The sequence below is a fragment of the Pavona decussata genome, unplaced genomic scaffold (assembly GCF_977016875.1).
Source record: "Pavona decussata unplaced genomic scaffold, jaPavDecu1.1 SCAFFOLD_105, whole genome shotgun sequence".
Taxonomy (NCBI): Eukaryota; Metazoa; Cnidaria; class Anthozoa; order Scleractinia; family Agariciidae; genus Pavona; species Pavona decussata.
Window position 1 is genome coordinate 1775001 of NW_028145519.1, and position 27230 is coordinate 1802230.

The 27230-nt window shown below is 35.7% G+C and overlaps 2 protein-coding genes across 3 annotated transcripts in view; one reads left to right on the top strand and one right to left on the bottom strand.

Moving 5' to 3' along the window:
• Positions 1-16997, top strand: part of LOC146471345 (N-chimaerin-like) — a 23187-nt gene extending 6190 nt beyond the window's left edge. Inside the window, exons 7-16 of the mRNA XM_085120987.1 lie at positions 1984-2039; positions 4163-4371; positions 6191-6262; positions 8317-8401; positions 9296-9382; positions 9874-9966; positions 10448-10525; positions 10802-10930; positions 11555-11660; positions 13422-16997. Coding sequence (XP_084977113.1) covers positions 1984-2039; positions 4163-4371; positions 6191-6262; positions 8317-8401; positions 9296-9382; positions 9874-9966; positions 10448-10525; positions 10802-10930; positions 11555-11660; positions 13422-13599 — 1093 coding nt within the window. The 3' untranslated portion in view covers positions 13600-16997. The remainder of the gene's footprint in view (positions 1-1983; positions 2040-4162; positions 4372-6190; positions 6263-8316; positions 8402-9295; positions 9383-9873; positions 9967-10447; positions 10526-10801; positions 10931-11554; positions 11661-13421) is intronic.
• A 1078-nt stretch (positions 16998-18075) lies between these two features.
• LOC146471346 (HIG1 domain family member 1C-like) lies at positions 18076-21428 on the bottom strand. 2 transcript variants are annotated; one of them, XR_014866836.1, is made up of 3 exons: positions 21211-21428; positions 18791-19550; positions 18076-18520 (listed from the first exon to the last, which is right to left on the bottom strand). XR_014866836.1 is itself a non-coding variant. In XM_085120999.1 (2 exons), the coding sequence occupies exons 1-2, from the start codon at positions 21401-21403 to the stop codon at positions 19351-19353; spliced, it is 393 nt and encodes a 130-aa protein (XP_084977125.1). In that variant the 5' UTR covers positions 21404-21428; the 3' UTR covers positions 18076-19350. The 2 variants fall into 2 exon arrangements, 1 of the variants encoding a protein (XP_084977125.1); XM_085120999.1 differs by having other exon boundaries at positions 18076-19550.
• Between the last annotated feature and the right edge of the window lie 5802 nt (positions 21429-27230).

Consider the following 27230-nt stretch of genomic DNA (forward strand, 5'->3'; position numbering starts at 1 on the left):
TTTACTTTACTTCCTGGTTGGATAATATCGATGAATTTAGGTGTTCGACGGCAGAAATCGCAAGTATCACGACCATGTTTTGGACCTTGTTAACAATTAATTCTTTGTCAAGTGTATGCGGGCTACTTGTATCATCTTCTCTGGTCTGAAACACAGCAAACTGGATATTCGATGGGAGTAACTGTTAGTCTGCGCTAGATTTGGTCAAAAAACGGAGCGTGCGAAGGAGAGACACTGGAGAGAACAACGCGACGAAAGCATCCTGAAGAAATTCCCAAAACCTTCAAGGTAAGCTTTGTATTAATTTATATTTCATCAAATTTGTTGGCCAAAACCTTATTTACTAAATGTAGGCAGCAGACAAGATGATAAAAGATACTTTTGAAGCTGATTTTCTCTCTCTAAAGCCTGTTTGAGCCAAATACTAGAGCTCTCAAAATTACCAATTTTGCAATTTTTTGCAATTTGTCCCAGGTGTCTTCAGCACCCATGGCCAGAATATAATTTTCCCCGAATTGATTTTATGATATTTAGAAACGTCAATATCTGCGTAATCTCTGCTGCTAATTTGGTTGATGCGGAAAGAGTACTTTCGGAGAAATTAGGAATATGGTTGTGCTTGTTTTTCCTGCTTGTCTAAATGGCTGACAGGAACATAGTAAGACGAGCATTTTCTTCTTGTTTATAAAACCCAACTTATTGTAACGGCAATTTTTATGAACTGGAAGAGTGGTTCTACCATCTGTATGAATTTTATTTGAATTGGCTCACATCCACCCGAGAACCAGACTCGTTTACTTTTACTTTTTGAGAATGGAACTTTTGCTCAAAACATGGTCTCGAGGCCGACGTCATCTAGTGCGGTTACCATGGCGACGATACATCTGCCGATCCAAATATGGTTGTTTTTGTCTATCCCTTAAGGTAACCTACCTCCACACAAAAATTGAAGGGGGGTTAAAATTTTTCATTTCCAACTTTGCTTCACTTTCCTGGAGAATTGCTCTTAAAATTTTATTTAGCATATAAAGGTAACAAAAATTGACTTCTGTTCAAAGACATTTATCTCCAAGGACACTTATCGGGCTCGGTAAGTTACTGGGCCCCTGGTCACTCACTGCCTGATGCAACCTTGGAGAATTCAAAAAATAATTATTTTGTACCCAAGAGCCTGCACAATTGCTGGCTTATGTGCATACATGTACCCTTGGACTCTCTCAAATCCTTGTTCAAATTGTTTGTATCAAGTATTTAGATTATAATTTTAATCACTGATGTCACTAAGAGCCGGCTACAGGTGAATTACACCATGTGAAAGAGATCTTATCAGCTGAAATTTCAGCAGAACACAAATACTCTAGGTAAATTTTCAAGGGAACCTCCACTCCGACAACAAATTGATGGTAAATTTGTCGGAAATAGTGTCTAAATTCTAAATTTTAGTTTAAAAAGTAGAAGGAACATTCTAGTGTGCTAAAAATTAGTTGTGATTATCGCCTATTTTCGATTTTAAATTTCCTGGGCTCCGCCATGTTGGATTTTATGATGTCATATGGTTGCCACTATTGTTATTCAGCAGAAGTTCTTTTGTGTGAAACAATAGAGCAACCATATTACGTCATGAAATCCAAGATGGTGGCGCCCGGGAAATTTAAAATGAAAAATGGCCGACAATCAAATTCTGATTTGTCTGACACAGAAATATTATTTCCACGTTTTCCAACGAAATTTAAAATTAAATGGTATTTTCAACGATTTAATGTTAATTTATTTCAAGAGTGGAGGTTTCCTTTCAAGATACACACTTGAAAAAAAAAATGGTTGAGTGTAAATTAATGAGCCTGCTGAGGGTTTTCTTAGCTACATTCCAGAGATTTTGTAAATGCACAGAAGCCATTGCCCATTTCATTCCAGTCACCAATAGATGCCATGGTGAAAGAATTGAATTTTTTTGTTATCTTTTGTATTCGTCTTTTTTTGAAGGTTTGGAGGAGTTTCAAAGAACTTCAGGTTGTACTATGATGGATTGCATTATGTTGGTAAGTAGTTATAACGATCTCTTGTAATCACTTTTATTAAAAACTGAATCATTGTATAATGCAATTCGAGGGATTTGATTGGCTTAGCGGCCATGGTATATGAGCCATTATACCATGGCCGAAAAAAAGGCGACCATTAAATTGTCTGCTGGTTATTCTTGCACAGCGGAATCAGTAAGATCTAGCAATATTTCTTGATTGTTTTTAATAAAACAATTATTTCACTTGCGCTTGTTGGATATGAGATGATTATAGCCAACTCGGCGCTACGCGCCTCGTTGGCTATCTATCATCTCATATCCAAGGCGTGCTCATGGAATAATTGTTAAGTAACCTTTATTATCAGTTCAAATGAGTCGCTGTAATGCAAGGTGTCAGTCAGAGAAAAAAAAATAAAACTTGACATTTGCTTTTTTGTTTGTAAGTAAATTTGTCCATTACAGTCGTTAAGCCATGAATTTTGGTTCTAATATGTGGTTAGACTGTAGATGTTATCACAGGTGAAATTTAGGAGGTTCGCTGTTAACAACAACAACAACACTTTTTAATGCTGTTAGTGGTTCTATACAATTTTTTTTTCCTTTGTTCTGTTTTCAATTTGACCTCCTTCAACTCTCCCTATTCCCTAGTAAATTGTAAACCCATCCTCCACCCCCCCCCCCCCCCAAAAAAAAAAAATCTTGGAATTGCCACTGACTGGGGTGGGCATGGCTGGTTTGGAGATACGCATAATAACTTATTGTAACAATAATGAGAGTATGGTATTAATAATATTTTGATCGAGATGGGATCTGTAATTTAGTGTGGTACTCTAGTACATACACAAAACAACTAAGTTACTATTAATAGATTTATGTTAATCTTTTTGAAGATTTACCATTTAGAAGCATGTGGTTTATTCTTTCAGTCTTCAATAACAAAGCTGTCAAATTTCCATACACACAGTGTACACCTGTACATATTTACAAATGAATTTTGCCTTAGACTAGGTGTTATAAAATAGAATTTTACAGGTTACCAGAATTAGTGATCAGAAATACTATTTGACCTGTTTGATTTATTCTTATGTGAAATTCTTTTGAGTAAAAGAGGCATGATTTTATTTGAATTTCTTAGAACTGTTTAAGTTTTATTTTTTGCAAAATACTTAGCCCAAGGAAAGATTTTTTTTCATGCAGCTGCAGTTATTGTAAGCTGTGCTTAGAAAATGTTTTCTTAGCATAATCACATAATGCTAGCACACATTCTGAATGATGTGATAACATCCTGTTTGGCACCAGCTAAATTTTCACAACTCATTTAGCGCATAAACGTATGAACAACACTTGTTAACAAGCCAAGTAATATTGACCTATCACTATTCACCAATGCTTGGTTTTGTGGAAGTTTTTAATCATTAAAAATTAATGCACAAAATACCTGCTTGGCAAAAATTATTACAGCCAGATTTTCCCGCCTTTTATTATTTTTCCACCTAAAAACTCAAAACACATATTGTTACATTGCAGTGTTAAGTGTGAAATGTTCTATCTATGACTTCAGTTTTGAGTTTTAGATTTATACAAGTTTAAGAGAGTATAGTGTTTTGCCTGGAGTGCATTGTTTGGTTTTCTCTTTTGACAAAATCGTAGCGCCAGCTGAATTCACTGTTTCCAACATGCGTGTATGTACAAATGATTGTTTTTGAACTTAATCTATATGTGATCATTTATGTGATGAAATTATCCTCAATCAGTTTTATTAGTTTTCTGTTTTATTATTCAAACACTTCCCTTCAAGCACAAGCTCAAAGCACAAAAAATAAAATGCTTTAGTTTTCAGATTTTTCTTTGAATTTGTTTTAGCTCTAATCTTAATTTCCTCAAAGACAATAAAAACTGAAAAAAATCTGAAACCTTTGTGCATGTCCGCTGGGGTGCCAGGGTTTAATTCATGGCTTTTCAGTCGGTGTATCAAAGCCTCGCACAGCATGGGTTGTCTTTCTGTATAAAAGCTGTACGTCTTTATTACATTTTGGCTTGTGTTCTGTGCAACACACAGGTGTCGACAATATTAGTAACATGTACATGAATGCAAATGCAAATCACATCCAGTTAAGTTGTTTTCATTTTGCTCTGTGTCAGGGGAGAAACGATTCCAGACCATCCAAGATCTTGTTGCAGATGGCTTGATCACGATGTACATAGACACATACGCCAAGGATTATGTCGATACCATGATGATTAGTCCGGTGAAATCGGAGGAAAAGAAAGACACAGGAAAAGATGAAATGAAAGAGAATGAGCCTGTCAAGAAAGCTACGGAACAAGAAGATGGAACAGTGAAATACCAGGTATTTAACACAGTTGTTCTAATTTTTATGTTACTTTATGATATGTTTTTTCTTGTCCTTGAACTTGTTTTTCACCTCAAAGTTATTAATTTTTGTGCACTGTGTTGATCTTGATACAGGTATTTTCTGTGTGATGTAACATCAAATTTGAGCTTCTTTTAGAGTCTATTTTCTTCTGTTTAAGCTTGGTTTTCAATTCTTTTGTTTGTACTTTGTCATTACATATGCAAACAAATCTCACTATTCACCTGCAAATGAAACTAAAACATCTTCAGTAATTTTCTTTTTGTTAGAATAGGATAGTATAGGACCTTTTAGCTTGGATCTTTTTAAAATAAATTCCCATGCAGATGTTAATTTTGTAATGGCAATATAAAGCCTATGTTTTTATGAAGACAAGAACTGTCCACATGTACATGTCTGACTCCTTGTACTCATACTCATATTGTAGCTTGGAATGAGCTGTTTAACATTCAAATTTATACATGTACTTCACTTATAATCAAAGACCACAGAGCTTAAAGGTCTGTAAATGTTTCTGTAACTTGAGTTTTATGGTTATTTGCAGCAGCGTTTTTACCTTCTTGTTTGGATTATAGCACTTTTGTTATAAATTATAATTACAATATATATTTCTTAAATGTATACATGTTCAAGTTTTACAGTGTCATAATTAAGTACAGTACAATTTTTTTTAAAATTTACTTAATATTTGATTGGCAAGGACAAGTCACTGCAAGGAATAATATATCTAAGAAGTACACTGTACGCATAGATCTTAAAGTTAAATTGGCAAGGAAGTCCAATATAATTATTGACTAACATGGTACTTCTTCTTATAACTATTAATTTTTAGTTGCCTTTAACTGTCGCTTGAAGCAACTACTGTACACTTCTTCTTTTCTCTCCAAACTTCATGCCTTGATCTGTAGATCTATAGGTCTACATGAACCAGACTTGACAATCTCTCCCTTTGACTTGCATGATGTAAAGAAAAGGTCACCAGGTCTTGTGTTTAAGGAATATTTTATTAGCTTTGTTTTTTTTAGCAGTTACACTGTAGTGTAGTTTTCAATAATGTTCTTGCCATTAATGAGTTTTGAGGTTAAAGTTTTTCATTAACCAGTAGAGTACGAGGTCACGATGGCAGAATTAAATACATGTAACATGGAAGATTAATGTAATGTTACTTTTTATGTGTGGTAATAATCCAGTACCTGTGTGCAAAAATGTGTAGTTTCAGAAGATATCCATGCTCCCCCACACAAAAGGTTTTTTTTTGTTCCCCCCCTCCCCTCCCCTTAGGAAATTCCGGTTTAGTTTCATACTTTGCTTCAGAAATTGTGACTTCTAAGACCCCCCTCCCCCAAGGAATTTCCATGGGGTTGGTATGGATTTTTTTCTGGAACTGCACAGTCAATAAGTATTAATTTTATTTTTATTCAGTTTTCTTAAGCTTAATACCCAAGGCTGAGAAAATACAAACATGTACAATCAAAAAAAGTTGTATAGTTCCATAAGGAAAGATGATATGACTTTAAGGTGGAAATGGAAAAATCTTAGGAAAACCTTGGCCTGTTTGTAATCAGTTTAGCTCTAACCCAAAAGGTGACACTTTAGAATAAAATTATTTTATAGATCCAAAGGCTCAAAAGTTGGAGAGTGTATTGCATTGAAATATATGTACAGTGTGGATGAAAGAATTATTAAATTAGGGACCATCACATCTGTGTACGCAACTTGAGCAGTTGTAGAAAAATACACATACTTTTCCAGTGTCAGGAATTAAGTTAATGGTGTTTTAAAACTTTGCCTTTAGGAACACAGATACAGTATTGGTAAAAGACAAAGTGTGAAGCCTTCTGCTTACAAGAAGAGTCACAACTTCAAGGTAACATTGTTAACAGTCACTGTGATGGTTACACTGTTAAGTACTGGGAAAATTATAAATTGATACACAACTGCACAGATATCAAGTCACAATATTTTGTTTCATTGTCGTTAAGGCAATGAATCAAACTCCCACATTCACAACACAACAGCATCGTGGCTGTCGCTTAGTTTTGAGATGTACATGTACAGGGTCCGAAATTGCGCTTTCCTGGTCGCCAATGCGACTAAAAATTTTGCACTAGCGACTAAAATTTCACAACTAGTCGCCAGCGGGCGATTAGCTATTTCATGCCACGATCATTATACAAACAATAACTTTGATTTTCAGCCAAATCGATTAAAAATAAAATTCAAAGCCGCCCACCAATTGGTAACTTACTTTTTACCTTTCCACTGCTTTTGAAGTATAAAACCGATTTTCCTGTTATTATAAATCTATCACAACGCGTCACAGCTCAAGTAGTGCGAAGCTTCGCCGTCATGTTTTGTGAACGAGAAATGCTGCACGGTTGTGGCCTGGTGCGAGCAAGATGGCGATCCGTTGATCGTCTTGACAGAACGCGAAAGGAAAGATCGTTTACAGTTTTGAACATAGAGCAAAGAACCAACCGGCAGTTTTTTAATCGGGTACATTTCTTCTCCAAAAGGTAGAGACAAGAGAAGGTATAAAGTTGACTTAAAACATTTAGCAGTCTTATGAAACTGCGTATATAGCCGGCATTCAATTCATTTGTCGTGGTTTTTCAGTGGTAGGTGTATAAATCGCCATTGGGGCCCCAAACGCAAACGCGTTCTCTTCGTTCTGATTCTTAAAAGAAAAATTGGCGACCAGAATTTTCCATCTGGCAACCAAAAATTTTGGTTTGTGTTTCGCAGCGAAGGAAAAATTTTATTGACACTTTTTTTTCTGCTTTTTGGCGACCACATTTTTCCATATGGCGACTGAAAAAAAAATTTCAGTCGCCACTTGGCGTCTGCCTAAAAAAGTTAATTTCGGACCCTGATGTATGTTGCTTTTTGTGCGATTTAACGATCAACATTCTGTGTCCCGGCAAAAGTTATTTATAAATCGGGATTTTGTTTGCAACGATATCCCAATTTAACGATACAATTTTGCCGTTCCTTGCCATATCATAAAATCGAGGTTCCACTTTACCATGAAGGAATGATGCAGTAAGGAGAGCACTCGCCTCCCACCAGCGTGGCTCAGGTTTGAATCATGGACTTAGCATCATATGTGGGTTGAGTTTGTTGTTGGTTCTCGTCCTTGCTCCAAGAGGTTTTTCTCCAGGTACTCCTGTTTTCCCCTCTCCTCAAAAACCAACATTTCCAAATTCCAATTTGATCTGGAGAGTTTCCCCATACTGTAAAGCGCATTCGATCATCTCTTCATGGAATTATGCACTATACAAATTTACAAATTGAATTTCATTTTTAATTTAATGCATTAAGGATAATTTTTGATTCATCGGTAACATTTGTTACAGGTCATTTGAACACTGAATACATGCTCTTAAGATTTCTATCAACCTTACTGACAGCAGTTTCAAATTGAAGGACTAGCCAGTTTTGTTGGAACTGGAATTTTGTTTTGATTTGTAGTGCATTCACAGTCTTCCATTAAAGTGCTGCTTGCCATACAGTGTACCATTGCCAACATTTCTCAAACTCATTGATGATTCAACAAGAGAAAACAAAGAAAATCACTACCGTGACCGTGGTTTGGATATGTGACCCTAATTTCCATAAAATTTTGCCAACTTTAGCCTTGAATTTTTTCCAAGATTATTGATCATTGGAGAAGCCATATCAAATACTCGAAAGTGTGTTTCATCAGATATTCAAACACCTCGAAGTCGTTTAAAAAAACTCGGCTGCGCCTCGTTTTTTCAACCTACTTCTCAGTGTTTGGATATCTGATGAAACACACCTTCTCGTGTTTGATGTATTACATCAAAAACTTTGTCAAAGGTACATTGTACAGGTACATGTAAAAGTACAGCACACTGCACTGTAACTCAGGATAGAATCTTGCTATTTTTTGGAACACAGGTCAACACTTTCAAAGGACCTCATTGGTGTGATCATTGTCGGAACTTTTTGTGGGGACTGATTATGCAAGGAGTAAAGTGCCAAGGTGAGATCTTATGTAATGTACATGTAATTATACGACAAAAATATTCAATGAAAGAATCTATTACTTTCTAATGCATAGTATAGAATGGCATGTAGTTTACACTGACATCTCATTAAAAGTTATGTAGCATTGCTTACCGAACTTTTGAAGGTAAAATCTAGGAGTTTTTCTTAGCATGATGGGATAGGAAATTTGCATGCTAAATATTTTCACTTTTCCTCACTTAAAAAACAATTTAATTAAACTAGACTAGCTCTAGTAGAGTTATTATAATTTTTACTTATATATGAGTTTCAGCATCAAATATGTGCTGGTTGCCAATAATTATTGCCACATAAAATTTAAATTAATGTAAAGTGTTTGCTACTTTATATACACGATAATGGAAGAGGTACATGTAATGGAAATAATGACAGTCGAGAAGGATTACGCTGTACTCCATAATCACTTTCATAGTATACAGTGTCTATTATTCAAGATGTCTTACATGTACATTCATTTAACAAAAGTTTTAATTTTCATATATTTCTTGACAAAATGTATTTTCTCATTATTTTTATGCACAGCTGAAACTGTTTATTGATAACTGCACAAAACATTTTCAAATTCAAAGAGAACAACCATGTAAATCTAAAATTGTCCTTATAATTCTTACATTGTCACGTTTCATCTTCATTTTGTTGTCACCATTTATTATAATTAGCATTTTTGTCTACTTATTATAAATTCAACTTCCAACGCTTTGTACATTAACTAACTGGAGATGGCAGAAGTCTCTGTCGAAACATGTTTTGTAAACTTAAAGTTTTTGTCGTTTTCTTTAATTAAGCTTTCGACAATACATTGTAAAAATAAATAAATAAATAAATAATTATTAAATTGTTTTCAATGTAGATTGTGGATTTAATGCACATAAGCAGTGTAGTACCAGTGGACACATCCCAGAAAACTGTCAACCAGACAAGAAATATGTAAGAAGAGGTAATCCAAGTTTATTGTTTGAAATATCAATAGAGCTTACTTAGGTGTCCTGTAGCAGAATGATGTAGAATGAACATGTTTGACTGTAATGTACATCTAGCTGTATACATGTAAATTGTAAGATACTAGAAGATTGAAAATAAATTTAAAAAGTTATCATGGTTCACAGTTAATATTCTTAGTTGCTTCATGCAACAAAAACTAGGTTACAGAAAACTCTGGTTGCATTAAATGCTACCTGTTGTAGGCCCAAAGTGTCGCATTGCTTTGTTGTGATAAATGTACATGTACTGCATTCAGCTCACCATGTTGTGTACAAACTGTGCGTAATACACTTGACAGTGTGTGTGTGGAATTATTAATTTTATTGTAATTGTGTGCATGAAAAATGTAGAATTGTGAAGCCAAGAAAGTTTACTTAAGCTCCTCTCAAAATTAAACAAGTGCTCACAACAGCATCAAATAAATTATATATTGTTGTTTCATTGCAGTGTTTGGTGTTGACTTGACTACGCTTGTAAAACTGAACAACACCAAAAGACCTTACGTTGTAGATGCCTGTATCGCAGAAGTCGAGAGGAGAGGTATTTAAACTGACATTTTTATAAGTAAGACCTAATCATCATCCTTCTCATCATACTTGCTTGGCATTTTGATGACTATTGTGATGACAGCAATCGTGATGTTGATACGTGGTGTGGTGTTGGTGGTAATACTGGTATGTTGCTGGCAACAGTGATCTGTGATTGTAAAAGTAATGATGATGACGATGACGATGATGGTGGTGGTGGCTGTGATCATTGTGGTGTTGGATGTCTGGAAATAGGCTGGATACCTGAGCTAACACAATACACTGTTCAAGATCAGCAAAACCTGCAAAGAGAGATTTAAATAGTTTGCATTTTTAAAAAAAGGGTTATTTTTAACCACAGTAAATATAAGTTAAAACCATAAGTTTTACTTACCATTGTTCAATTTATGTGATCGTTCATGAAAAATGCCATTTACTGTGAAGTGTTTTGCATTACTGCACTTATTGTTTTTGTTGATTTTTCTTCCCTCCAGGTTTAGACAGTGAGGGCATTTACAGAATATCAGGGTTTGCTGATGATGTTGAAGCACTAAAGAATTCTTTTGACAATGGTAATGCTGTAAAAATATTTAAAAGTTTGTGTCATTTTGCATTATTGTACATAACCATCATGTAAAAGGGTAGTATTTCCTCAATTAAGGTTGCACTGAAACTTTTTCACTGTACCCCCCTTCTTGGGACCTGAAAATAAATAAGTAAAACCCTTCAGGGAACCTTGAGTTATAAAGCTTAATTTGAAAATTTATTTGTTTATTTTTGATTTAATTTTTTTTTAGATAAGTCATATGCAAACCTAATTTTATGTTTAATTTGTTTTGTTCCAAAAGATGACTCCATAAACTTGGGTGTGTATGATGACATAAACATTATTTGTGGTACGCTGAAGCAGTATTTCCGCATGCTTCCAATACCAGTTATCACCTTTGAGTTGTACAACAAGTTTATAGACGCAGCAAGTAAGTGCAAACTAAAAGATCGAAGTCATGTAAACCTTTTCTCATACCCGGCATGTTTACCTTCCAGAGAGCTGTAGTTTTGAAATGGCACCTTACTGAAATCTTCAGTGAAATTTTGTTCCACATGCAATGTTTTCATGACAGATTTATTTCCAAAATATAATTAATGATGGATCAGAGAATTAACTCTGTTAATAGTGTATGTGCTAAAGTGAACCCATGAATTTCGCAATGAGCGTTAGCCCTAGCAAGGAAATGGGAGACCACATGAGGCAAGGAAAAAATCTTTGACCTCGGCAGGAATCGAACCAACGACCTCTGGATTTGATCACCAACATCTGCTTGTAATATTTGAAAATTATAACCAGATACATGTAATGTGTAGTTCCAGAACATATCCATACTCCCCTATGGAAGGTTTTTTGTTTTGCATCCCTCCCTCCCCCTAGGAAATTCAAGTACATTTTGGCTTCATACTTTGCTTCTAAAAGTTTGTCTTTTAAGACCCCCCTCCCTCTAGGAATTTCTGATGAACTTCCATGGGGTGGGTATGGATTTTTTTCTACAACTGTACATTGTGCTATTTAAGTTTGCTAATGAGACATCCCATGTTCTGTTGCCCAGAGATCCCCAGTAAATATGACAAGGTTGAAGCACTCTCAGCAGCAGTTAATGAACTTCCTCCTTCACATTATGAAACACTCAAGTATCTCTTGGGGCATTTGTACAGGTAAGTTCAAACACTGTAACTGAGTTGTATAAAGCATCTTAAGTTAAATGGCAGTTTTCTGCAACCAATCTCTGCATTTCATGGATTTTCTCAAGCACTCTTTTGAATCACAGAGATGATAGTGGTTTATTGAGAATAGGGAAGACAAAGAGAGTGCAAGAAAATCCTTCAGAATGCAAGGACCATTTGCAGAAAGTTCCCACTTATCTTAAGATGCTTTATTCAACCAGGCCCTGGGCATAAAAATATTTTGGTGCAACATTGCACAATTTCAATTGCATGCTACGTTGCACATCATACAGTAAGATAATTATTGAACATGTATGCAGTCATGCAACATGCACAAAATGGTGCATGCATTCACATTGCACACAATATTGCACACTCAGGCATGCAACATTGTATGTACATGTACATTGTCATGTGCATTCACAGGGAAATCATTAAGTTATTGACCGATTAATTACAGGTTTAAGGGGCAGTGTCCCCTATTTCTAGTGTTACTTTGCATGGACAAAAGTGTACCAGTATTTGAAATGATGCTTAAAATTTTTTAGCATCGAGAAACTATTATTCAATTCCTATTATCTTTGAAGGGGCAAACATGTTGTCAAACTTCAAAAAAGTTCAGCAAGCATTTTTTTTTTAACCCAACAACAGCTGGTCAATTTGAGGAATTCATTTTGGAATAAAATTCTCTAAAACTTTCTTCGATTTAAATTTTCAGCTAAAGTACCCAAAAAGATCAATCTGCTTGTAAAAAATGAAATCTCTTTGAAAGGCCAGAAAACTGTCTGGGATGACGAGAGGCAACACTGTTTGAATGTTCTCACTGCAATCCCCTGTTTCAGTTTGCAAAGTACACTTAACAAATCGACGGGAGTTTTCTATGGTCTATACTCTTATAAACCATAAAATGACGTCAAAAAATGTTCAAAACTTAAGTGGAACCACGAGCCGCAGGCGAGTGGTTTCGCTGCCAAGTTTTGGACATTAATTTTTATGGTGTCATTTTATGGTCTGTAAGAGTATAGACTACAGAAAACTGCCGTCGATTTGTTTTTTACAATAACATGAAAAAAGTATGAGCAGAATTGGCTATTTTTTTCATTGAGAAAGCGCGCGTGTTACATCTGACGTCATTTTTATTGTCTGTACTCTTATAGACAATAGCTACGAGCCAATCAGTGCGCGGGAATTTGGACAGTTATTGTAAAATGCAAAATAAATAACTGGTCAACAGCACTTGCTTGAGAGGTTCAATAGACCCTTCTCCAAAATGGCAGCAACAGATTTGAATGAGTTAAAATTGAACTCAATGAAAAACTGATACCAGCGCTGGAAAGAGTACCTTTACTTTAGTAACCTTGCAAAGTTTCAGCATATTAGGTGTTATATCAGCTTAGGAAATGTAAGATGAAATTTGACAAATTTACAGACGTTTGTATGACTGGGGGTATAGGTCATACCCCCAATCATACAATCGTCTGTAAATTTTTTATTTTTCAACTTACATTTTCTCAGCTGATATTACACCTGATACCCTGAAACTTTGCAGGGTTACCAAAGTAAAAGTTCTCTTTCTAGTGCTGGTATATGTTTTCAATTTTAACTTATTTTAATTTTCAGGCCGCCATTTTGGAAAAGGGTCTATTGACCCAGAAGGTCAGCACCACAGTACAATGTACTTGTTTTGTTATTCAAAGGCAAAAAGTTATAATAATTATAAGGTAAAAAACTTTACCTCTCCATTTTTAACAGAGTGGCCAAGAGGAAGAGCGAGAACATGATGAATGAAGAAAACCTATCAATTGTGTTTGGGCCGACACTCATGAGAGCCCCAGAAGCTGATTCACTGGACGTTCTTAATGAAATGAAGTCTCAACGGCTGGTGATTGAGAGCTTAATTACTTGTCAAGATGTTCTTTTTGATAGTTGATGATAAGTACATACTGTATCTAATTTATAAGAAAAGTTTGAATGATTTACAAGCAGACACAGAGTTAAGCCGCCGTTACACGTTGAAACTTTTAGCTGAAACTTGCATGTAACGGCGCTGCAAAACAAGTTTCAGCAGGCATTGCACCGTGTAACATGGTCAGTTTCATGAAACTGTTACGAACTTCCGTTGCGAGACAAGTTTCACAAAAAAATCAGAACCGCCTTCTACTTCTGCAACGGCTTGCGATGGTCGCAATGGTAATAAAACCAGAGTTTCACTGTGTAACACCACTTCGTGAAACTGGTCTATTTTGCCGTTGCACACAAGTTTCAGCTAAAAGTTTCAACATGTAACAGCAGCTTTAGGAGCTGCAAAATTGCTTTCCACAGATCACAACACATTATTTCGACCAGCTAGTTTGGATAAAAAATCAGGACATTGCATTCGTTCAGTACAAAATGTGCATGAATGTGTTTTGACTGATCCATGACATTTGGCAGGGCACTTTACATGTACCTTGTCATTTTGACCTAGCTAATTAGGACACTGATGAAATTATTTTGTCATATTGCAAAAGTGTGGAACTTTGTCACAAATACTGGAAAATCTTCTTACCTTGTTGACTGTGGACCACTACCAGTATGTTGAATAATGTGTATCAAAGACGGGACAGCACAGTTTACAAAGTAATATATCAAACATGAGAAGGTGTGTTTCTTCAGATATCCAAACACTGAGAAGTAGGTTGAAAAAACGAGGCGCAGGCAAGTTTTTTTAAACGACTTCGAGGTGTTTGGATATCTGAAGAAACACACTTTCGAGTGTTTGATATGGCTTCTCAAATCATCAATAATTCTTGGAGAAATTCAAGGCTAAAGTTGGCAAAATTTTATGGTAATTAGTGATTTTCTTTGTTTTCTCTTGGTGAATTATTAATGAATTTATAGTTAAAAAGTATTTTTCTGCATAATTACTGTTACCAGTAGTATTCTTTGTTATACAGAGCTATACATGTCTCTTATTCATTACTAAATATCTCCATTTTCGTGGTACTACTTTTGGAAAAAAAAACTGACAGTTATCTGGGGTATTTTCTGTTTAGGCAAGATTTATTTTCAACTAATTGAAATGCAATTGGAACCCGCAGATCTAACAGAAATCTTCCAGAACAAACAGAAGACAGGTCTTCAGAGGAACTCCACTTTTTCCGTTCCATTTGCACAAAATTTCCATTTCAGATCCATTATGTTGTCTTCTTGTGCCATCATGTAAGTTGTTTATTTACTAATTGAAAGTTTACGCAATTTTCAACCAAAAATTTTGCTTTAATGCAAAGTGCTCCAGGTCAAGTCATACTACATAGCAAAGTATTCCCATTTACACTTAATCAGCACTTGCCATAATTTACGGCCAGACAGAAGTAAAGTTAGCTTGTCGCAACAGTAAGAAATTGAAGGGTTGTGTAAAAAAAGTATAGTAACTGACTGTTTTCCAAAGTGAACTATATGAAAATTCATATTCCTTTATCTATTTAAGGTCAACTTTTTTCTACCCTTAAATTGAGATTGCTCCAAATAAGCTCTGGCTTGGCACAGACTCTTTATGTGAGACATGCTTACATGTAGTTCTTTATATTTTAGTTTTTTAAGCAAAATGCTTCAATGCAAAGAGTTGTAAACCCTATCACTGTTTTCTACAGACCGAACCAAATCATTGGAGTGAAACATTACTGGACGTAGACACTGTAGAGTGTGTTCACGGTGGCCATGTTGGAGGAGCCAAACCATTAAATACATTTGCATAAAAAAAATTATTTTCCAGAGGAAAATCATTTTATTGTTTGGCTTCTCACATTTGGCCGCCACGAACACACTCTATTTTAGCCTAAATAAAAAGTCACTTCTCTAATTATGATCAAAACTCTTGATACCATTTAACGAAAACTATATTCGGCATCTCACATTCATAGCTGATAACTCTGAAGTCTTGAAATCAGCTTCTCCCAATGCAAGCTAAAGTATGAAATCACATTGATTTGAATAAGCTCTTAAATTGAAGCAAAATTTCATAACTCAGTATAAATTATTACTACTGAATTGTTTGGCCAGTAGGTTGTAATTACCAAATGAATTGAATTGAAATTGTTGCTATTTATAACAATTAGTAATCAAAACGTTTTAAATTATGGCAGATTCTAAGTTTGATTTCTTAGAATTTCCATCCAAAATTTGCTTTGTTCGAAGGTTTGACAAATTAGTGATGTACATTTAACATAAAGAGAAATTTAGTGGTGGTGAGTTTTCGTCTAGAATAAATATTGAACAATTTCTTTTTCATGACAATTCCTCATAACAGCACTGAAACATGTTGAGTTCAATTTGGGCAGCACTAGTGCAGCTGTACCAATACCTTGATTTTATAATCGAATGTCGTTAATACAGACCCCAACGAGATGAAAATTATGAAACTCATGTGTCTGCATGTAGTATAAAGGTACAGTAGAACCTAGATTTAACGAACCTCTATTTAACAAAGTCCTCGATATAACGAACAATATTCTATGTCCCAGCCAAAGTTACAGTAAAATGTATGGAATAGAATCTCGATATAACGAACCTCGATATAACGAACATAATCCGGAAGCCCAAACATAAAATCTACCTCGATATAACGAATTACAATGTCAACACACGACAGAAGATAAACGCTGAACAGATCAACACTCTGAAAGTGTCGTTTTTTTGTAAATAAAAGCTGTGCGTCTGCTCAAAAGTGAAAATAATTGCTACTGAAAGCCATCAAGCTTAATGAATTGCATCTCAAAACGCGGCACTTCTGGGTGACAACAATTGCATTGAATTGGGTGACAGAAGTCACCTGTGTTGAAAATCAGTCATTAACTATGACCTCGATACAACGAACATTTTGGTCATTTCCCCTCAAGTTCGTTTTATTGAGGTTTTCAATATAACAAACGCTTGATTTAACAAACAAATTTGGCCGGTCCCCAGCGACTTCGTTAAATCGAGGTTCCACTGCATACATTTTACTCAAGATTTATGGATTTTGCAATCTTCGATGTTGTGGAAATATCCATAAACATAGGTTCAATGATATATTAACTACATTTCAATGTTTTTGTTTCAGTTCAAATTGTTCAAATATCAAGTAGTTTATTTGTCTTTGACATTGACGTTGTGTTTAAAAACAAATCACGCCTATGAAAATGTCATACAAAGTCTCGTTCAGTTATAAACTAACTGCATCATGGTATTTTCAGAGAAAATAATATTTGAAATAAATAGAAATCAGCCAGAATAATTGTAGACTTTCAGGATAAAAATATGCAGAATTATGATAACAAAATGTAATAAATATGACTTATGTTTAAGTAATGTTGTCTCCCTTTTTCTTATTTATTTTATTGTACTTTTTTGATAACTTGCATTATACGTTCTAAATCAAACCTGAGAATCAAACCCCCTACATTACGAGGTTGACATCACTGTCCACTGACAATTATCTGAACTGGGACAAGCCACAGCCAGCAATACAATAGAATACAATACAACAACTTTATTTAAGTGTCGATATCTTTAGCTTGTAAACAGCTAATTGGGAACACTAGAATAATTTAAAAAAAAAAAGAATTTATACATACAGCTGTAGTATAAGTAAATTCATAATTAACTAACATCTAAAATTCATAACAAGTAAGATTTAAAAATTAAAATTAAAAAAAAAATTGTCAAGAACTACAAATAAGACCGGAGCCACAATTTTCACTTACTAGATCTACAAGGTTAATACACCGTAATTTAATTCGTATGCTGGACTTAGATTGTAAAGTAGGTTGATCTTAGGCAGCATAATCTTAATACATATTTTGGAATACTGGGGCCAGATTCACAAAGCCTTCCTAAGCTAAGATGTATCCTAAACATCATTTCTTAACAATAACCTATTATTAGTCCAACAAAAGACTATTGTTGGTCCAACAATAGGCTATTGTTAAGAAACAATACTTACGATACATCTTAACTCGGGAGAAGTTCCTGAATGTGACCCCTGGTTAGTGTCCATCCTGGGCTTAAATCCACGAGCTCCCACTCAGCAGTCCAGTGCTATGGTGCTATTGCAAATGCAACTAACCAGGAAGCAGAAATCGTGATAAGAATTATGTTGACTCTAATAATTATTAAAATTTCAAACTGCCATGTGTTTAATACCAACTCTTTAGTTGTGGCTTGCAAGCTGATCACCTTCTCCCGCCCCCACCCCAATCGTATATTTGCGGCTTGCTTCACCCTCTGCTCACGCTATAATTTCTCGCGGCTCACCTAATAGCTTCCTCGCAGGCTATATCCAAAACCTCTCTTAACAGCATGCAGCAACTTATGTGAATCTGAAATGATGATATTTGGCGCCCACTATGCTCCGACTGTATGTTAACCAACAGAAATCACAACTAAATTGAGTGTAACAAAAATTAAAGCTTTTATTTGCTTTATGACTTCTTTTTTAATACCACAAAAACAACAACAACCTTTATTTTCCTCATGATTAATTAGAAAGATTGTTATGATTACATTCTTCCTATCAAGGATGATAAAGTGATCTACCCGTAATTGTCATAATCAACTCAATTACATTCTTGTATAGTAAAATTGTTTAATTTATTTTGAATAATTTTGAGGTAGCAATTGACGAAGGCCAAAATAATAAGCGATTCTTATGAACAACTTTTGATCAAGAACATTTCAATGCCAGCTGAAACATTATTTTACAGACTACACATAAATATGAAATATATACCATTCAATTCCAAATAATTATACAATAAAGCTTTTCTAGGGGCTTGGTATTTTCAGGAATGGAGGCTTATTGTTGACACGATTCCCTAACAGAGATGTGTGTGCTGGGGGGAAGGGGGGTATCTAGGGGCAAAATATAATGGCATATTAAGCCCATTTAAACGGTTTCAACATTTGACCAACATTAATATTTTGTTCAACAAGCGTTGATTGGATGTTGGGCAAATTGAACAGAATGTTCAAACGGCCTCAATACCATTCAACATTTTTGAGAGCATAGGAAACGTTGAATCAACATTGAATGAAAGTTTAAACCAATATAAATTTGATTCAACAAACTTTCAACAAGATTTCAACAATTTTTACACTTAAACAAAGTTGAACGACTTGTTCAAAGGCTCCCAACATTTGGTTCAACAACTGTGTTGAATGCATGTTGAACAAATGCTGAAACCATTTAAACGGGCCTTAAATCTTTTATTTCACAAACTTTATGTTAACAAGGAAAACTAAGAAATGCAAAAAAAAAAGCCACACTGCCTGTGATTTTTTAATTTCAATAAAACGATCTCTATTGGGTGTCACCATTTGTGGTGGACAACACAATAATATTAATTCAATCATGGCAAAATAAATAATAAACAAGTACAACTTTAATTTACAAAAAAGTATCATTGATAAGAAAGAGTTTGCTTTGTTTCCAAAGCTCGCAAATTTGCAAATCCAGATGGACTAGTCCACATCGGTGAGCACTGTCAACCTGATGCAACTTGTATTAATTCAGCTTCCCTTTTTAGCTTCACTTCATTCATTATGTTACTATGTGTCAACTTGAGCCATGCTCCAGAGTTGATAATCAATTTGTACAATGTCACTCTAAAAGCTCTGATATGCAGCTGTTCATGTAGAATGTCTGCAGTTCATGTTTGTTCCATCAGTGCTCATTTTCCTTTGCCCTGGCCTCAAGTTTATCCTGAAGTGCTGTGACGCCAATCCCAGCCATAATTGAACCCACAACACAACTCTGTGCGATTACTCGTAATCTCATAAGATATCTGCTGGTCGTCATGGCAGGGCCCCTGTGCTTGTAAGCAATTGCACCCCAGACTATTGCCGCCACAGTTCCCGCAATACCTGTAATGAACACCAAGGAAAATATTGTGTCAAATTGTAATTTTAAGTTGTGTTATTGACAGAGGTAGCTAGCATGGCTCGCAGGAAGACTTTTTTATATGATTGTGATACCATGATTAAAATAATAATGATGATGATGATGATAATGAACAATATCAATCACCAAATGTTATAAATAACTTCTACAACTAGTGCTAATCTTGGAAGCCTAAATTTGGAAAGAAGTTGCCACTTCTACCCATAATGTTCTGTATTACAATTTATTAATATGTCACTGGCTGATATAAAGGCTTGCAGCACATAACGTATTTTAGCCACCTTGTTTTCTATCAACATTATGAAAAATAAATTGACGGCTGTGCATTTTTTTAAGAGCAGTAGTCCACTCAACTATATATGCTAGGCTTCACTGCTAAAAAAGGTTCATTGGCCTCAAGTTGGCTGGTACTGCACAGTCAGCACAACGTCTGTTTTATAAATAACTGAAAAATTCCAAACCAAAGAAAAATCGGATACAAGAAAAACTGCTTCAGAGAAACAGGTACATGTATTTTAAGCTCTTAAAAATACTTTATACTCGGAAAATTCGACTTCCGCGTTTTTGTAGAACGTGCAGTTTCCAAGAAATGTCAATCTCTTCAGGAACATAATTTTTCCTTTTCAGTTAGTAAAATAAGCTTATATTATAGGAAATCTAAAATGAAACGAATCTTCAGGAAATTACAGATGAAGCCTAAACTGTTTTATATTTCACATGCACAACCGTCTATTAATTCGTGTTTTGTAAAATATTATCAGTAGATTATATGTTGAGATTAGGCAAAACTCGAAATTATTGCATCATTCCTTCCTTGTGCAAACTGTGGTAAGTTGTTTCCTAGAAAAGTTACTTCCGCATATGGAATCGCCGCACGTACACATTTTTGAATCAGGCGTTGTCTTTTAGTTTTTCACAATTTTTTCAAAGACGCACCTTCGTTACCTACTGCGTTGTAAACGTTCGAGTAACGCAACATGAGCTTAAATTTATAAAATTAATTCAATACATGAACAGTGTAGGTTATGCAATCGGCAAAACGCATACTTGTGAATTTCTGTTATTTCTTCGCTAGATGCCCAATTGAAATCCAACAAATATAATAAAATCGAAAATAGAAACTAACTAAAGCAAAGTGTCCTAGCCTAGGAAGAAGAGAACATGTATTTTACACGTCGTATCAGGGCTGAACAGTGCAGTACCGGTGAAAGAAAGAACGAGAGCTGTAAACATAATGATCCGGCACCGGTATTGAGAAGCTTAAAACGACATTTTAAAAAGTTATTATGGCAAAAAAGCGACTAAACTCTCCTAGATCACAACAATCGTATTCGACAGGATATTTAAGGTAGTCGTTTAAACATGATATTTTGCTAAAAAAAAAAAAAGAGAGATTGCTTTTGTCGGCCGCGGTTCCTCGAAATGAATTAATTATAAGCTTATAAATTGGAAACAGCCAACTGTAAATAGTCGACAAAGATCGCGGCTTGCGTTCAACATAATAAACTAGTACAGCTCTTGTATCGAGAATACCAATGAACCGGATTTTCCTTTTCCCCACGGCACTATTAACGAAAGAACGAAAATTCATCTGAAGGCGAAATAAAAATTAAAATCACTCACCGATGGGAATAAACGGTGATTGCTTGCTTTTTCTGATCAGTCTGTCCGATTCTGTTTCTTTCTCGGCTTCGCTCATCCACTGTGAGCTTAACTGTTGGGCTGTTGGAGCCATTTTTCCCTTGTTTGAAGAATTATCCTTGAGAACTCCTCCACTGTCGTTCGATTTCACGGTTTGATCATCTCCGCGCTGCATCACGCTGTAATATACATGAAACCTTGACATGGGTCTGACATGAAACCAGTTACGCAAGCGGTGCCGTGACGTCATTCCTCATTGTTCTATCGCATTGACGTCACAAAACTTCTGTCACGTTTTCCAAGCTGAAAATATCCTTCGAAGTGTCCAAGGGTTGGATATTTTGTACATGTAGAACGAGAAATGTTTGTCTCCAAAAGTACTAGTCAAATTGACCCAAAATACACGCGCTTTTTAGCATAACTTCATCCCCAGCCAAAAAAACCAGAAGCTTTTCCTGCCTTTAGGCGGTTCAAAATTCGTACTTTTAGTCACTAATTTTTTTTTATTTTGTTTCCAACACAAATCGACTTCAAATGAATGTAAAACAACCAAAATTTTAACATTTTTCACACCAATGATGTTGTTTCAGTTTGTCAGGATATCGGTACACGTTATATTCAATACGCAATCTGTGGCATGTCGTTTCATCTTGGCATGACACCTGTCACGTTTTTAGAGTGAAAACCTCGTCAATTATATTCTCGTGGTTTTAAATGAGGGGGCGTTCTTGGCCGTCAGACACACGTCGTATTTTTAGTCACGTAAACAAAAGACCAATTTTACTGGGTTGAAGTTTTGGTCTATTTTCTTTCGAGGGCCAACAGAAATCACCTGGTTTCCCCTCACCTTTTTCGCTTCCCCTACCCCTTCCCCGATTACGCCAGCCACACAGGCTATTAAAAGTTTCTTTTTATTTAGATATTTTTTAGTCCCCCTTGTTCTGGGTTGATTTTGCGAGCCGCCGGGAAGTGTTTATAACTGACATAGTTTTAAGAACAGTGAAAGACCTTTTTAATTCAATTCTGCTCTTACATTGAGAGGAAAAACACTGGATTGTGGCAAAATAGCTTAGAAAGATGCTTTAAAAGATCAGAGAGGACAAAGAAGTTAAGGACAACCGATCCGAGACAATGTTCAGACAGATGTCAGATACAAGTAGATTTTCACTATAACAAATGAATCGAGTACTATTTATGGAATGAAAATACTACTTTTTCCTTTTCGTTTTGGTTTATTTTTTCTTCGGAGATGCTAGCGCCGTATAACTTGTGAGCTACCTTAAAATCCGAAGTAAAGCAAATAGAAGTCTTAAACATCATCAGATTTCGACATGGAAAAAAAAAGACAAAGTTGCTTTTGTGTTTATGAAACATGTGCTTCCGTTTAATCAGTAAAGGAAGTCCAAGGTTCATATGCATTTCTCAAGAAAAGTGAAAGATTCCGGAATCACGTACATTATAAGTATTTTTAACCTTGCAGCTGGGTTTCAAGGAGAAAAAAACGAAGCACACTTCTTTTTTTTTTCTCTCTTCTTTTTTTTGTAGCTAATGGGTTGTCCTGCGTTTCTCCTTTTGTTTCTTTTTTCTGTTGTTGTTGTTGTTTTGACATTTTTTGGTTTGCTTGTTGATTTCTTTTGATCGCTTTGAATTCCGAGCTTGCTTTGCTGAAATTTATAGAATGGGTTTAATATTCTGCTGGTAAAAATGTATTTATTCTGCTCGTCTTTCTGCTTAACGCGCGCTCTTTTTCGATTAAATGATCGATATCTTGTCAAAAGAGGCTTGTTGTAGTCTGAAACAGATTTTTGGGGTCAAAGATCGGTGCAACAATTGTGGATGGACAAACCTCATTCGCGAATAACAAAACCATATTCGGCCTGACACAACCACATATTTTAATACTCGATGCGTTTTTGGTCAAATTAAGAGTGGAATTTTTGAGTCAAGACTGTGACGCTACGCACGGTCGGTTGCGTGTGTATCGATCAGACGGAATGCATAAAAATGCTTAGTCACGGTTTGGAACGTGACAAGCCAAGTCATCCATGCGGAACTGAGCCGTTTTAAATTTTTTACTTGCCAGTATCCACCCGTTGATATTAACTGTATATCATGTTTCCTGTTTCCTCGATTTCTCCGAATTTAATATCGTATCTCCATAGCTTTAACTTTAATCTTTCCATCTTAAATCATCTTCATTCGCTGATGCCATGTGCATACATGAAAAAACGTCTTATATGAAGGGGTAAGGAGTACAACAGGCAAAAAAAACACCGAAAAGCAACTTGCTAACTTAAAATATAAATGTATAGGCAAGATGAGAAAACAACAAGATATAAACGTAATATTTCGGTTATTATTCCAAGACCACTATCAAACGTAAAAAGGAAACAATGCGTTGAATTTATATATATAAAGAAAGCTAATAAGCTAATATATACCACCTACTGACGTTCCACAATTCACTTGACTCTGAAGATGACTTGTCGAAACGTAAGTCGAAGTGATCACCCGGATGATATAATTTACGTACTTCTGACATGACTCCTAGGTTCAAACCATTTACAAAGAAAGCTAAAGCTATATAAAGAAAGCTAACTGGGAAAGTGTGAATGTGAACGCATTGCTTTCTTTTTACAGTTTGATGGTCTTGGAAAAATAACCGAAATATTACGTTTATTTCTTGTTGTTTTCTCTTCTTACCTATATTAATATTTTAAGTTAGGAAGATGTTTTTTGGAGTTGTTTTCCTGTTGTAGTTCTTGCTTTTGTTGGCGGTTAAAGGTTTATGAAGGGGACCAAAGTGTGTTTCGATCCTATAAAACCAGAAAAGGGGCAGCCCTCTCAGTAGCGTACTCCAGGGTGGGTGGTTCTTCACGGAAAGTTGAGTAATGAGGTTCATATAGGTGACTGGCTCCTACTGCTCCTGTAACCCTGACAACTGTTAAGACAGTCTGTGTCTTAACAAGTTGTATATTGAAGTAAATAAACTGTGTATTTCAGTTTGTATTTATCAGAAACGGAACAGTACCCAGTGATGTAGCATCTTTGTACCAAATGCTGTTCTCCTCTGTATTAAGACTGATATGTCATGGGGCAACTCGAAAAACGCCCAGGAGATCGTACATTGTTTCTTAAACGTGACATGGAGGGGCGGCGGGGAAATTTGAATCAACTTATTTTTGCCGTTAAGGAAGGTGCTTCCCTTTGTTACTGCGCATGCGTTCTTCGTATAAAAATAAGGGTTTCTCAAGGACAATGCAAAGTAATACAAAGGTATTTTGGCGCAGTTTATGACTATGCGGGAAAAGCAGATCTTAGCAAGGGTTATTGAAAACCAAAAAGGAAATTAGGGGTAACTCCGCATTTTTCAAACATAATCAGACTTCACTTTGGAAAAAATGCCATTTTTTAGAACTATTGATTAACACGTTCACTCCCAGATTAAAATCACTTAACAGGGCTCTATCTTTTGTGTCCGTGGACGAAATCCTCAAAAGTGACAATTCAATGAAAGTAGTCATCATTTTATAACGCAGTATACGTTCGGATCGTATCACCGTTCGTTGTTTTTTGCCTTAAAAATTATGTTTGCAAATTTGTCAAATTTTTATAAAGGACTGTCTTGAAAGTGAAAGTATTTATCAACTACATTTGTTGTGTTGGTGAACGCAACACAAAACGATATTAACGACCCCGCAATCTCTCCCCGCGAAAAAAGCGAAGTTCTTCTTTACTCCCTCAACGAACCCAATCATGCGTATCTCAGCGCCCTGATAACCAAACTACCAAAAGAGCTTAATTGTGTCATCTTCTATTCTCAGAAACAATGTTAATCCTTTTAATTCCAACGCAAAATACATTTTCGAAACGAACACGCCGATGCAAGGTTTCGGATCCCTCCAGTGTTTCTCACTGTACCGCTGTAATCAATTCGTCTTTTAAAGTGCCCCTAACCCTTCAATTTGTTTTCTTTTGGTAGATTTCCATATCTTTCAAGAACTCATTTTCGAAAAAAATTTTGAGAAATATTGAATCCTTTTTATTTTACGAGCAGCAAAAGTTACTGAAATTTTTAAATTTTTGCGCGCTTTAAGCCCCGCTGGACAAATTTTTCTCTCGTGGACTCATTAGGAACAAGCCAATGAGAAGCGTCCGATATTTGACACTTTCTTAGCTGTGACGTAAGAAAAGGACACCAGAAGGATTCAGAAGGAATCTTATGCATGCTGATTCCTTTCTTTACATTTCGAGAGTTGCTGCATCCAAAAACCACACATTTTTCAACCATATTCTCTGTTTACAATTGAAGCATTACCGCGAATATTCGGATATTTTTGCACGATGTCCTTTTCTTACGTCACGCTCCATATTTGGCCGAGTGGGGGACTAATGCGAACGATAGGTGAAAATATCGACAAGACTGCCTTCACTTCTAGCGCTCGTAAAAAAAAAAGGATTCAATATTTCTCAAAAAATTTTTCGAAAATGAGTTCTTGAAAGATATGGAAATCTACCTAAAAGAAAACAAATTGAAGGGTTAGGGGCACTTTAAGAGGGTCGTACAGGGGTATTTTCGTGATGCGTGATTAGCCGATTTTATTTCCCGTGAAACGTGAATGTTGTCCTAATCCGTGACGAAAGGTTTTGCGTGACCCGTGAAGAGCTTGAAAACGAAATTTTCATTTCTGTGATCCGTGATTTGCTATTTTTTCTGTTCGTGAACCATGTAAGAGACCCCCCCCCCCGTACGTCCCTCTTTTAAATTAACATCAGTACTGCTTTCTACCAAGACTCAGTGAATGGCGGAGCCAGTGATCGACTTTATATGGGCTCTTAAATTATTTCTTGTAAGGCATACCCTACAATTAAGTCTCCTTGTATTCAATCTTGATTGTTTCCTTTAAAGTGCTTTTGTTAGTTCAGTCTCATTCAAAGAGCCATCTGTTGTCCAAAGAAGTCTTGCCCAGTCCCAATTGTGCAAAGGTATCTTTGTCCCGGCTATAAGAATAATAAGGAACTTACTCCGCGGGGCCGGAAGTCCTTTCACTGATACTGCTTTCAGTCTCTTATCTAGTACAATCCTTGTTCACTCTTGTTAGTTCCTGAAGAAAATGAGGCAATTAGAAAGAGTTTTAAAATTTACAACTGCACAAACTGTGCTCATTTTGCGATTTCATTTTATGCCGGCATGTATTATTTAACTCAAGACATTCTTTGCTATTACGAGCTGAATATATCTGAGCTGATTTTCCAGAAGGTGGCTACAGAAATTGACGTTTTTGTTAACTTTAATTTTCTCAAGATATTCATTTATTTATTTATTTATTTTAGCGTTTCCTATCGAATTTCACATCAGTAAGTAAATAGATTACAATGGTCATTAGCAAATATTAATAAAATCAAAATATTTCTCTCTCCCTTCCCTCCCCGCCCTGGTTTGTTAACCTAGCCCCACTCTCTCTCAAACGTCTTTTAACCGCTCAACGATTTGGCTTTGAATTCGGCGCGCGCTCTGAGCTCAGAACTAAGTCATTAGACCTAGCGTTTCGTTTGGCTTCCTGAAGCAAAGTTTTCCTGAGGACATCATTAAGTCTAGTGAGGGAAAAGTCTTACAAGTGCAGTTCCTGCCTCGTCTAATATGCTTGCTACCAGTAGTCCTCGTTTAAGCTAAACGGGTAACTTTCAGTTACTCGGGCTTGGACTATTAAAGGCCTGTATATTGTGGGCTTTGCTTGAGGAGGTGACAGTCTTTGGCTTTCAAAAGTAGGTCTTAGGGATGAGATCTTTTCGGGCAACGTGAAATTTTCGCGAATTGTTGAGCCAGCCAAAGACTTAGTATATTTTTGTGGTGGAAAAGGGCGCTAACCTTTCCCTTTTCAAATGTTGATTTCAACATCCGGGACTTAAGCTGATATGGAAAACACTAGCAAGAATGGCAAGGATTTTCTCTTCAAGAAGCGTGAGTTTGAAAAGCTATTCTATTATTTTTCGCCGTTATA